Raw genomic sequence first — 14,181 nt, forward strand, 5'->3', positions numbered from 1 at the left:
TAGTAATAATAACCTTTTATTAAGCACTTACTCTGTATTTGGTACCGCACCAAAGCTGAACGTACAGAACCTGGTTGGATCCTCACAACAACCTTATGAGGTAGTTGTTAGTATCTCCAGTTCCCAGATAGGAAACTGCAGCTTTAATTTTTTTTTTTTTTTTTTTTTTTTTTGAGACAGGGAGAGACAGAGCATGAACAGGGGAGGGTCAGAGAGAGGGAGACACAGAATCGGAAACAGGCTCCAGGCTCTGAGCGGTCAGCACAGAGCCCGACGCGGGGCTCGAACTCACGAACCGCGAGATCATGACCTGAGCCGAAGTCGGCCGCTTAACCGACTGAGCCACCCAGGTGCCCCGGAAACTGCAGCTTTGAGAGAAGCTCAAATGAATGAATCTGCCCAATTCATTCTAACAGCAAGCCAAGTGGCAAGGCCACCATCTGACTCCAAATCTGTGCAGTTAACTCCTCTGCTAAACTGAGCGTCCATAAACATGAGGATACAAGTAGGAAGAAAAGGGCTCCTGTCAAATTAGTGAGTGTGGAAGGGAGATACGTGGTTTGTTAACGGTCTTGCTATAAGATCATTTACATACTGCTAGCTCCTCTATATTTTGGCATTTCCCCTCCCTTCTCTTTCATTTTTTTTAAAAACTGTATTTAATTTTTTTTAGTTTTAGGTTTACAGCGAAATTGAGTGGAAGGTACAGGGATTTCCCTTGTCCCCCTGCCCACCCCCCCCAACATGCACAGCTTCCCCTACTATCAACATCCCCCACCATAGAGTCCAGAGTTTACATTAGGGGCCACTCCTGTTGTTGTACATTCTGTGGGTCTGAACAAATGTATAACGACATGCATCCATCGTTATGGTGTCACAGAGTATTTTTACTGCCCTCAACATCCTGTTCTGGCCATTCTAATAGGTGAGCAGTGGGATCCTGTTATTTGGCTCATCTTTTTAATCAGGTTGTTTGTTTTCTTATTGCTCAGTTGTAAGAGTTCTTGGCACATTTGGATAACAGTGCTTGATCACATGTGTCTTTTGCAAATGTTTTCTCCAGGTCTGTGGCTTGTCTTTTCATTCTCTTGATGGTGTTTTTCACAGAGTGGAAGGTTTAAATTTTAACAAACACAGGGCATAGTTTTGAACTGCTGATTTAATTCTGCTTCTACCTTCGAATCTTCCTACCCCTTCAGCTCTCTTGTCAGGAAAGCAAAAAAGTTTACATTTCAAAAGTTTGCCTTCTTTAATGGAGAACTGTCTTAGACATCTTTTATGGCATTTTTAAGAGCTGAGGGAAACACATTTCCAAGACCTATTTCTATGGGTGGGTACTTCATTTGAACAGGATATATTTACTGTTTTGAACTTAAACCAAAAAAGTAACATTTTCAAATGCCCTTTTCATTGTGAAAGTTTTGATAGGTGACTCACTCTGGAAATGATTACCTAGTAGATCAAACTGGCCCTTCAACTGCAGCCATTCTGTAACTGAATTGTGCTCCCAGATTAGATCTTAGCTACCCTCTATTCTTTTACAGTTAAAATAGAAGAGTGAGAGAGTATAAATGTAAATAGCTACTTAAAAACAGACTTTAACTCAGAATTTTCTTAAAGAGATCAATTCTTACTGTTATTGGAAATCGTGTTAAATTTTCAGATAAAGACGGAGCTATAGTCATTTAACTAAGTTCTGAAGGTGGGAAGTGAACTGAACACTCTTCCTCATGCTCACTGGGGCTGAAGGTCATGACAAAAAGGTCCTTCTTTCTTGTTTGTCTTAGTAACAGAGTATGTAGCAGGTAACACATGAAAAAAAAAATATGCTCTGTGTGGTGGCTTGTTTTCTGATTATCCATTCCAGAATTAGAACATATACACTATCTGAGGCTTCTAGAGAATTATTTTGTCATCATACACACAAGGATTAGAAGGAGAAAGGAACAGTCTTCTATTAAAGACTTAACTATGTGAACCTTGATACAACTATATATTTAGTACAGTTTAAGGCAGATGTATTATACAAGGGCTTGTACTGTGTACAGTCACTAGCATCCTCTGTTCACACATCAGCATGAAAACAGTGGGTGAATGTGCTAATCACCAGGGAATTCTGGAACACCAGGGGAGGAACTCAAGCAGCCTCTCTGATCAGCAAAGGAACAGCTAAAACAGTTCACACAACCTACCATCTGAAAGATGTTTAAATTGTTTTATGCCATCCACCCACTTCTCACAGGTTTTGGTAAAGTAGTCATACCCATATAAGGTTTCTAGAGGTTTTCTTGTTCTCTCACTCCATTTAGAAACATCTCTGATACCTGAAAAACAGAAGTAGTGACAAGAATAAGTCTAGTCTAATGTTAAGGCTTATCTTTAAATATTGCAAACATAGTCCACCCCAGAGTCATCCTGTTTGCTCTTCTGTCTGCCTGAAATGTTTCTCCAGCTTTCCACCTGGCTTACTCCTCACTTTGTCCAGGGCAGTGAGGCCTTCCCCGACCATCCTCTTAGAGCACCCTCCCCTCCATCTACTCTGTTTTGCATCTTTCAGTGCTTTGTAGCATTTTCTGTGTCCATGGCTGAGTGCCTGTCTCCCCAGGAAGATGAAAGCTCCAGATAAGGGACTTGGCTTTGTTTTGTCTCCCACTTATGCCCAGAGCCTCGGCCAGAGCTTGGCACAAAAGAGGCACAACATAAATTTTTACTAAGTGAAATTAGATCTGCATTTAATGCTTTCTGTTAAAAGTATAAGATATAAGAAGATATTCCTGAAATTAGGGTTGTCTGAGTAAAACTGACATGATTTATTAAAGAGAAGGTATCTTCTACGGGCGCCTGGGTGGCTCAGTCGGTTAAGCGTCTGACTTCGGCTCAGGTCATGATCTCACAGTTTGTGAGTTTGAGCCCCGTGTCAGGCTCTGGGCTGACAGCTCGGAGCCCGGAGCCTGTTTCAGATTCTGTGCCTCCCTCTGTCGGCCCCTCCACTGCTTGCACTCTGTCTCTCGCATTGTCTCAAAAATAAATAAACATTAAAAAAAAAATTTAAAAAAAGAGAGAAGATATTTTCTGAATTGCATTCAGGTACACTGAAAAACACAAATTATTCATTCTAGTTTCTGTTACTGATGAAATATGACTGTAAAAGGCTAACTATGAACTTGAAACAAGTACAGATGATTCACTCTTAGGAAATAATAGCTAAAAACCACTTATAAAATGCATGAACAAATTCAATTACTTAGCCCAGTTGTGTCCATATTTCTTTAAACACACTGATAATTCTAATGTTTCTGAGCATATTATATATGGCTTATGGACAGCTTTTAACACAGTGCTTCTGGTACACAATATACCTCAAAGACAACACATTACTAATGACATGAACTCATATTGCACAATAACCCCTCCACAGTGCTCTGGACAGTGCCAGGCACCCAGTGTGTACTCAGGGAACAGAAATAACAGAGTGAAGGAAAAATTGCTATTTACAACTACAACTGCCTTCCAAGGATGGCAGACTGCCGGACTGGTTCAAATCTGCATACGTAAGCCCAGAGGTGCATATGGAAGCTGAGGAGAGCTGACCTGCTCTGCATAGGAGTGAAAAGACTTCACAGAGGGGTGCAGAGAAGTCTGGAAATTAAGAGGGTAGGGAGATCTGGGAAGAAGAAAAAGAGTTAGAAGAGAGGAAAGGAGAGAGGAGCCAGTAAGATGTCATGAAGATGGTCAGTAAAAAAATCCCCTGTAGACATTTCTACTTTGGGCACTATTGTAGACAGCACCCTCTGCGAAGTGCCCTTGCAGTGGAAGGACTAGACCTTTCACAAAACATGATTTGTTGCATTGCTGGAGTTGCAGTGATTAATGCAAACTAGGGTGTGTGTGTGTAAGATGGAAGAGAACCAGAAAACAGAGCAAAGGGTGGTAAGACTACTCAAAAGGCAGGGTTGCTTTTGGGGGAAATGTAACTACTAGCTGGGGGCAGTGGGTAGAGCTGAACCTGAGATTCCTAGATTAAACTGAGATTAAAATGGCCCCAGGCTGTGATTATCCCATGGCTCCCAGGCTCCCAAGAATAGCAAATGTAAATCCTCTCTGAAGGAAAACATTATCAATTTGTGTTCACGGTCTTTTTTGTGGGTTTTCAGATTGAGAGTAAGCAAATTTCACTCCTAATCAAAGATCACAAAACGACCAGAATCTTTATAAAGCTAATGAAAAAGCTAGAACATTGGAAGAGAAAGCTTAAGATATGATGCAGACCACCACACAGAGAGACAAGAAGATGAACAAGAGACAGAGCAGAATGAAAGACAAGGCCCACAAAGTCCAATCAGTCCCCGAAGAAGGAGGGGAGGAGGAGGAGAATGCAGAAGAAGAAATATGGGAAGAAGGAAACCGCTGAGAAAGGTTTTCAGAACTGATCAGAGAAAAGTCCACAGACAAAACTCAAGTGTAACCCAAACTGGATAAATAAAAAGGAATTTGCATCTAGACACAGAAGAGCAAAATAGCAGTAAATCAAAGAGAAAGCAAAAACCTGAAAAGCAGCCAGAGGTAAGACACATCTCTCCAAAGGGAGGAAAGCTCGCTGGCAAAACTTCACAGCAGTGGTTAAGGAATGCAGACAGTGTGCAGTGGAGAAAAGAATTTCCCATTTATATTTCTGTACTTAGCCAAACAATCTTTCAAGAATGAGAGTGAAATAAAAACTGAGTTGACTCTTAACAGATCTCCCCTTAAAGAACTTCCAGGAGCATCTGGGCGGTTCAGTCGGTCAAGTGTCTGACTCTTGATTTCAGCTCAGGTCATGATCTCACGGTTGGTGAGATTCCAGCCCTGCATCTGGCTCTGTGCTCACTGCATGGAGCCTGATTGGGATTCTCTCTCTCCCTATCTCTTTCTCTGCCCCTCCTGCTCACGCTTTCTCTCTCAAAATAAATAAATAAACTTAAAAAAAAAAAAAACTCGTAAAAAATAACTTGAGGAGAAAGAGAAGTGATCCTAGAAGGAATATCTGAGACGAAAGAAGGAAAGGTGAGTAAAGAAACTGAGGAATGTGTTTGTAAATGCAAAAACCAACAAAACTTTCCAAGTGAGAAAATAAAACACTGTAACATTTTCTTACATTAAATTTAGTTCTGTCTATAGAGAAAGCAAAAGGACAAGCAACAAGCTGTGTACCACGACTGACACAATTACTAACCATAAGGGGATAGTCATCATATTATTAAACAACAAAAACCCTGCAAATCAATAACGTCATAATAACACTGAAGTGTTCTAGTCTTGAGCGGGTGGAGAGTCCTTGGGTGTTTGCTTTGTTGCTAGACTTCATAAGGTATCCCTGTTAAACACAAGGTTTTATATTTATCAAATATTACATAAAAGTTTTAAAACAAAAAGAAATGAAAAGACATGAATAGGTACAATACAAAAAAAGAAACCCCAATGATGCATAAGTACATAAAAAAAGATTCTCAATCTTACTAGTAATAGGAAAAGGAAAATTAAGTCCCCCAGTAAGATACCATTTCTTGCCCATTTGACTGGTGAAAGATTAAGAAATCTGATGATTTCAAGTATTTTTTGAGGATGCAAGTTAAGGAATCTTATACACTGGTGGTGGGAACGCAAATTTATTTAGTTGGAAAATAATTGGTCACCTGTCACATGGTGTATTTGCATACCACAATGTTTAGCAAATTTCACATTTGGGCATATACCCCTAGACAGACACTGTTGCCCAGATGCCCCAGGAGACATTTATAAGAATGTTCACGGCAACAGTGAAAACAGACCTACAGTTTATTGATAAAAGAGAGGAAAAATAAAATACATTTGCCCAATGGAATATAATACAGAAATATTATGAATGAATCTTAGAAATTCAACGTTCACTGAAAAAAAGTGAGTCATAGAAGATGATGTATATAGTATGAAGTCACTTTGTACAGCTCAAAACCAAATAGAATTAAATTATATACTGTTTAGGAATATAAACATATGTGACAGGCGTGTTTTCAAAAAGGCATAAGGATGATTGTAGGACTCAGGCTAGAGGTAGGGGAGGCCTGGGGAGGAAGCATATGCATACAGTGAGGGTACAAACAGTGATCAGTCTTATGTTCCATGGTGGGCTCATGGGTGTCTATAATTCACAGTGTCACATGTATTGCATTATATGTACCAAATATTATACAATTAAATAAATTTGAATTAAAAATTTAAATATATAATTACAGAATAAAATTTAAATATATATCATATACTTTAATATATAGTATATATTATTCATGATATTTATGTTACATATTTATAAGATATATAAATATATTTAAATATTTAATGTTTAATTTGAAGATGTGATATATTATTATTACTTTATTATTACTATATTTTTACTATGTTATTAATATATACTCTAAATGTAATGTTTTAAAGTTATATATTTTATAAAATTATCTATATTTTTATAAAATAAAAAAAAATTCCTCTGTGACAGGAAGGACAAGATCTTTTAAGAACCAAGTTGGCTAATGTTTAATGTGTAGATGTTTTTCTTGCTAAAATGTAAATTCCTCCTCTTGGGATAGTGAGAGATTCTCAAAGTGAGTTAACTCAGTAAAACCAGGCATTTGAAGAGGCATCTATGAGCATGTAAAATCTGGGGCAAGGCTTTAGACTCTAATGGGAAATATTACCGAAATATCGAGGGACAGGGGTATCCAGCTGAGCTGGGGCAAGCCAGATGTTCACATCAAACACTGTGGTTAAACACACAGCTCAGAAGTCAAGCTGGCTGGGTCTGAATGCCAGCACTTGAACCTGCTAGCCGTGTCACCCTGAGCAAGTTCCTTAACCTCTGTGCTGGTTTCCTCATCTGAAAAATGAGAATTATAATAACACTCCGAGATAAAGAGTAAATAAGTCAGACATGGAATGTGCTAGCAACAGTACCCAGCATGTAACAAACATTCAAAAATATTCTGTATATTTACTTACTTCTGTTAATTTTTTTCCAAGAGGAAGCCAGTTTTTCCCCAAAGCATAATTTCCACCAAAAAAAAATTTAAAAGCAGTAATTATGTTTTAGTTCCTAAAAAAACCATTTGAACCAAACTGTTTGCTGATGCAAAACAGATATGATTTGTATTCCCCCCAAAACTGATACATTTCTCTTTCTGAGCATATAATTTGTGCTAAGCACCAGAAGAAAACTCATTCGCTCACCACTAATTAGTGAATTATTCTGGTAAACATTATCTGAAGCCTGTTGAGTGCCAGTCACAGCAGATACAAACCTGAATGAGATAAGGTCTCTGCCCTCAAGGGCCTTATGGTCTAGAGAGTTGTAACCGACCGCTGACCTCTGTAGAGGAGTGGAATAGAATAAATGTCCCTAGAGAAGTTGGGGGAGGACAGGGGAGGGGGTGGGGTCAATGAGCGGGAGTGGCAGTGGTGGGGGGCTTCCCGGAGGATGCACTGCAGGATCTGAGTCCGTGAGAACATAAGCCAGCAAGCAAGTATGGGAGCAGTACACTGGCAGAGACAGTAAGCCGTGCCCCCTACTGCTGGAACTTCAGGGGTTTTCAGGTACCTGAAGAAAACGATGGGTGTGTGGGGGTAGAGGAGACAAAAGTGGCAGGAGATGGACCCAGAAAGGCCCGGGGTCCTGGTTTCCTCAAACTTTGTAGGCAAAGCAGAGGAGTTTGAACTCTACTTACCTAGAAAGCTATGGGAGACCTTTAAGGGCTTCAAAGTAAGATACAATGAGATTTACATCTTAGCAAACTCCAATCTAAGCAGTCTGGAAAGCACACTGAAAGGAGGCTGAGACAGAGGACAGGTTGGAAAGTGCTGGTCAATCTAAGTGGGGACAGATGGAGACCTGGCAGGAGGAATGGAAAAGCTGGGAGGGATTCCAGGCACAGCAAAGGCAGAGCGCAGGCAGAACATGGGGCTGGATCACTAGACTGCAGAGGGGAACAGCCACCACACGTCTGTACCATCAGGACAGGTTCCTTCACTTCTCTGTGCCCTGGGTTGAAGTCATACAGGGCTATGTCAGTGTTAGCTCACAGTAGGCGTTCAATAAATCATAACTATCGATTCACTTATCACAAATTATTTTGTGGAAGAAATAGCATATTTCTGAGCATCAGTTACCAAAATGAGAAATGTAGCAGGAAGAAGGGGTGTAGAGGAAAGATTATGAGCTAGACTTTAGGCATAGTAAACATAAGGTGCACGTGGGGCAACCAGGTAAGAAGCTGAATATCTGGAATTTGGGAGTCTGGTGAAGCCAAGGCATGTGAGAAGTTCCTCAAGTGTAAGAAAGAGAAGAGGAACAGAGAGCTAAGGATGGCGTCCGGAGGAGCCCAACATCACAGGGCCCAGCAGAGTGGGGATGTGTCTAAGCCACAGAACAAGCAGAGATAGGAGGGCAAGCTGAGAACATGGGGGCAAGAACTTCAAGGCAGAGAAAACTTCAAGAAGAGGGGTGTGATTGATCTTACATCATGTGTACATTTTCTTTCTTTTTATGTTTACTTATTTATTTAAAATTACAAAAAAAAATTTTTTTTAAGTTTACTTATTTATTTTGAGAGAGAGCATGCATGTGGGAAGGTCAGAGAGAGATGGAGAGAGACAATCCCAAGCAGGCTCCACGTTATCAGCACAGAACCGGACAGCAGGGCTCAACTCATGAACCGTGAGACCATGACCTGAGCAGAAATCTAGAGTCCGACATTTAACCAACTGAGCCACCCAGGCATCCCTTCAAATATCTTTTTTTAAGCTTATTTATTTCAGTTTATTTGTTTTTTGTTTGTTTGTTTGTTTTTGAGAGAAAGAACAGGGGAGGGGCACAGAGAGGGAAAGAGAGAATTCCAAGCAGGCTCCACACTGTCTGTGCGGAGCCCCACGTGGGGCTTGATCCCACGAATTGGGAGATCATGACCTGAGCCGAAATCAAGAGGCTGAGCCACCCAGGTGCCCCACGTGTGTATTTTCACATGCTGCAGCATGACCAAGGAATACAAAGGGCAATAAAGCATCCGACAGGCTTGGCAGCAACAAGACACTGCTTTCATGGGGTTGATGGGTTGGAAGCCACCTTGACACAAGTTAGGGAGAGAGTGGGGCATGAGGAGGTGGGACTGATGGCTGGGAAACGGAGCCGAGACATAGCAGACAGTAAGTAAAGGGGAGTATGGGGTTAAGAGGGAGACTTTTTGGTGTGTCTACAAAAGGAAGGGAAGTCAGAGTCACCAAACATGGTGAGTTCACACAGTATTGACTGAGGTGAGCTGTGAAAGGTGGCATTGCCCAGGACACACGGCCATCGTGAAAGTGTGCAAAGTGTTCTAGCACCAAACCCCAGCCCCAAGGACTCAGGGACCTCCGACAAAGGCAGTGCTGTGGGAGCTGGGAATGGCAGATGAAGATGAGTTTGGTGAGGACACTGGGCTAGAAGGGGGGCCAGTGCAGGTGAGCACATCAGCAGATGCCAAGGCAGAGAGGCACAAAGGAGGAAGCTTGCTTCAGGAATGGCAGCTATTCAATGTGGAGGACACACAGAAAGGCTGAGGGGAAAGGAGGGGCTGGCTACAAGGACTGGCTAGGGCCAGGCTGCCCGGGCCAGCCCAGGTGCTTGAACATCACTGTGAGGTTACTGACGGGTTTTAAGTAGCAGAATTAAATGACCAGGTTCTTGCCTTAGCAAGGAAACTCATATGGAAGACAAACTGTCCTAGGAGGCCAAGGGTCTGAAGCAGGAAAAGAGTGGGCAGGAAGAGAGGAGGAGGGGTTACCTTTAAAGGTCTTAGGAATGTGGTATTATCAGAGTCCACTCACAGCTAAATGAAGAGGGCAGAGAGGAGGGCTTAGTGCTCCAGGGATGACCTGGTAGACCGTGGACCACTGCATGAGACAGAGATTGTGAGCTGGGGTGTGGGAAGAGTCATGAGGCAATGAGTTCAATGTAGACACACTAGTTATGACTAACTTCCAGGCTATCAAGAGGAAGGTGCTCAGCAAGTAGATAGAAATATGGCTCTAGGCCTCAGGGGGAGTCTGGCTGAATAGGAGTCTAGAACATATCACCCCCTAGTCATAGCAGAAGCCCTAAGACATCTGCTCGAGTACCGATCTCTTGGGCTTTGGTGCTGGCTCAGCTGGAGCAGCTCCTCTCTCACTGATTACAACTAGACCCCAGGTAGAATACACCACAAGCAACTACCTGAGGACTGTGCCAAGGTGTAAGAGTAAGAGATTGAACGGAGACAAAACTTGAATAATGACCCATAAAAGGGATGAGTTTCATTTTCCTTTTCTTCGAGTCCCAATTTTGAAATATGGGGTACGGGGTGAATCACACAACTGCATGGCAGGCATTAAAAACAGAAACTGAAGAAGACCCTTAGAGGTAGCCAGAGGACAAGGACCAGGTTGCCCTGCATGAGGGAGACTGCTTTTTCTTTCTCTCTTTCTTCTCACCCTAGTCCAAGCTGTGAAAGTACACAGCCAGGGGCCTGCACTCCTAGTACAGTGTCGGGGCAGCTACCTAAAACCCCAAGACAAGGCTGGCTCTTTGACCAAAGGTACCAGAAAAAGGGACCCCTTGTATCTGAAGACTGTAGGTGAAATCCCTATTATTTTGTCCATCTCTTTTTTCTGGCCGCTTTGCCCTAAAGACGGTTCCAGATGCACAGAACTGTACAACAGAGGAGGGGGTTACTAAAACCTGTCTTTATGAGAGAAATCTGTCTTTCTGGTCATAGGAGCTTTGAAGGGGGTTTCTAAGTCTGCATATGAACCGATGAAGTGATTCACCCCTAGGCTCTGCATGCATGGGGAAGATGCAAAAAAAAAAGCATACAGCATAAACTTCAAGAACTAAACTACCATATAAACTGCCGTCTAAGTCCCAGCATAGCCTGAGTGGGGCTTGTGTGGGGCAGACATGAAGAAGCTTTGAGAACTGATCTGATGCTGGAACTACCACCCGCAGAAGGCTAAACAGAATTTGTAGTATGAACCTAACCAGGTTGACTGCATGCCAAGGAAAAACAAAACGAGCAAAACAAACAAACAAACAATATTTCTCAGAGTTCTAACAGGATGATACCGAAAAGACAGCCAACAAATGCCGACCCCCAAAATGACCCAGATATTGGAATTATCACACAAACACCTCAGGGCAGGCATTATCACATGCATTTCATTCAGTTTAAAATATTTTTGCTCCTCTGAACCCAGTAGGGGTAAAACAAGGACAGGCAAGAGTGTCAATTAGGATGGGTCACTAGATCAGACTCATCACTTAAGAGTTTCATAGTTCTGGGGCACCTGGGTGGCTCAGTTGGTTAAGTGTCCAACTTTGGCTCAGGTCAGGTTCGTGAGTTTTAGAGACCCGCATCAGGCTGTCTGCTGTCAGCACAGAGCCTGCTTTGGATCCTCTGTTCCCCTCTCTCTCTGCTCCTCCCCTGCTGGTGTTCGCACGTTCTCTCTCTCTCTCTCTCTCTCTCTCTCAAAAATAAGTAAACATTAAAAAAAAAGTTTCATAGTTCATTACCAAACAGTGTAAGGGCTAAGATTCTACAACAGAGCACTGCCATGAAGTAGCTTCCTTAAATCATGTGAATTGCAGAACAGCTGAATAAAAGCAGACTTGTGATATTCCAGGGCTTGTGTCTGCAAATGCTTTCTGTCAAGGGCCAGAGAGTAACTTATTTTAGCTTTGCAAGCTAAGAGGTAAAATCACAGTTACCAGGTAGGTAGGTTAAAGGTGAGAAACCTCTGACCTGCTTGACCCTGACTGCCTGGGGTGGGCCATCTGGGATCCAATGGAAACACACCCAGGATAAAAAGCTACCAGACTGAAGAGGGTCCTGGTGGGTCAGGCAGACGTTGGTGGGGACCAGGTCACTTTTGCTTTTTGCCTCAGATACCCCCAGATCCCAGTGTGCCCTTCTCCTGAGAGCTAAGCAGTTTCAGTTTGGTCAGCTTGCTGGAGGCTAGGCTCCTGAGTCGCTGACTGAAATTCCACCACGGAGTGCCTGGTAATAGCCAACAGTCACCAGTGTGTAAATGGCCACCAGCACAGGCCCTGGGTAGCAACACTGGGAGCGGAGGAGGAAACAGGGATGGAGGGGACACCCCAGATTGATCTCCAGGTCTTAAAGCGCTAGCCTTCTCGATCAGTGCCCAGCCTTACAAAAACAGATGGTGGGCCGGATTTGGCCCACAGGCTGCCAGGTTTGCTGGCCCCCGTTCTTCTGCCTCTAAAAACTTCAAAGATAAGCTTGAAGGACAACCTAATGAAATGTGAATCGCAAAAAATTTCTTTATCAAAATATAAGGTTTCATATTTGAATACAATGTGCATTTTTACACTCACATTATTTTAAATGAGACTTTACATCAACCCCTCCCTCCTTGAAGTTCACTATCAGGTGCAGGAAATGTGAACACTGAGTTTTATAAAACCTTTTCCAGAGTCATGAAAGTGTTACTTTTGGAAATAGAAAGCATTGAAAGACAGACTGGTTAGGGGTGCCTGGGTGGCTCAGTTGGTTAAGTGTCCAACTTCGGCTCAAGTCATGATCCCACAGTTTGTGAGTTCGAGCCCCACGACAGCCTTTGTGCTGACAGCTCAGAGCCTGGAGGCTGCTTTGGATTCTGTGTCTCCCTCTCTCTCTGCCCTCCCCTGCTCACACTCTGTCTCTCAAAAATAAACATACTTAAAAAAAAATTCAAAACACAGACTGGTTAAACCATATTACTTCCAAGAATTTGTTACTCTTCCTACTGCAGAGCTGAGAAGTGGAAGCAGATGACATAGGCCTTGTTAGTACACGTCATAGTAAGACATGAGAGGGGGAGGGCAAAGATGTTACTTGTCACGACATCGCCCGCTTGTGAAACCTACCCTGATAAATGGTTTCATCTTCCTCAGTCACATAGGCATTGGCTCCCCAGATCACCATCTTATTGATGTAAGATGGATATCTTGCAGCTGCTATGAGTGCTGTAATACCACCATCGCTCCACCCCAACAAGGACACCTTCTTAAACTTCAATGTCTGTGATAAATACAGAGAAATGCACAGCACAGGTGATTGCTCCTCTCTGCTAGAAGCATCTGATCATTAACAATCATCCAAATGAGTACAGTGTGGGGTTTGGAGCATCACTTGATAATTAAAGAAAAGTCCTAGAGGCCAGCATTTGATGACAGAAATGTTTTTTTCTCATTTAGTTCTGGTGTAAATGTAAGTATCATAAAAACCTAAGTACACAGTATTGTTTTGAATTATGAGAGAATGACATCTTCTGTTTGGATAAAATCTCTGGAAACAGTGGAGATCAGCTGTCCTTAGAAATGACAAATCACATGTGCATGCACACCCACACCTCAGCAAAGATTTTGAGACTAGTAATGTAGATTAGACAGGGGAACTTGATATTTACTGGATGAAATGAAGTCACTGCATCTGATAAAACCACTGAGGGCAACTGCGGGAAGAAGTGTCTGGAGACAGGCTGGAGAAGAATGGTGTCACAGGAGGTTATGCTAGTCCTTATATCAACCAGGCTCTGAAAATGTGTTTGACAAGGAAACTGAACAAAGATTACATCTGACAGATGTTGCCTAGGAGTAAAACTAGAATGACTTGGAAAATTAAAGATTTAACAAATATCAGTCCAAGATACTGATGGGACTATAAATTGCTAGAAGTCGCATGGATAATAATTTGGCACTATCTTGTCCAACGAACATTTGCATCTTCTATAACCCGGCATCATCCCCTAGATATGTATGGAACTTTTGCACATGTGTACCAGGAGACAGGTGTAGGGTGTCCACACCAACGGTGTTTATAAAGGAACTAAAACGTCCATGGACAAAACAATGTTCACTGCCCTGCTGCTCATAACCACACACACAAAAAAGGAACTTAAAGATTAAGTTATTTATCTACCATTAGAGATATATGAAATAAGACAGTACATCCCTACAATGGACTACTATATGACTATTATAATATTTATGTAAATTTATATTTATTAACTGAAAGTATTTCCTCGACAAACTGTTCTAAGAGTAAGTTGGAAAAACATTAGATATAGTATGATGCCATCAATACAATCCTGTGTATTTATATG

General features: G+C 42.1%; 1 protein-coding gene across 8 annotated transcripts in view; it reads right to left on the reverse strand.

The window, feature by feature from the left end:
• The window catches only part of BPHL (biphenyl hydrolase like), a 38,909-nt gene that overhangs the window by 12,467 nt on the left and 12,261 nt on the right, over window positions 1-14,181 (reverse strand). For 7 of the 8 annotated variants that reach the window (XM_042938064.1, XM_042938058.1, XM_042938062.1 and 4 more), the window contains 2 exons: window positions 12,944-13,097; window positions 2,193-2,324 (listed from right to left, as the gene is read on the reverse strand). In XM_042938064.1, coding sequence (XP_042793998.1) covers window positions 2,193-2,324; window positions 12,944-13,097 — 286 coding nt within the window. The remainder of the gene's footprint in view (window positions 1-2,192; window positions 2,325-12,943; window positions 13,098-14,181) is intronic. The other variant, XM_042938066.1, reaches the window with a different exon arrangement.

The sequence above is a fragment of the Panthera leo genome, chromosome B2, assembly GCF_018350215.1.
Source record: "Panthera leo isolate Ple1 chromosome B2, P.leo_Ple1_pat1.1, whole genome shotgun sequence".
NCBI lineage: Eukaryota > Metazoa > Chordata > Mammalia > Carnivora > Felidae > Panthera > Panthera leo.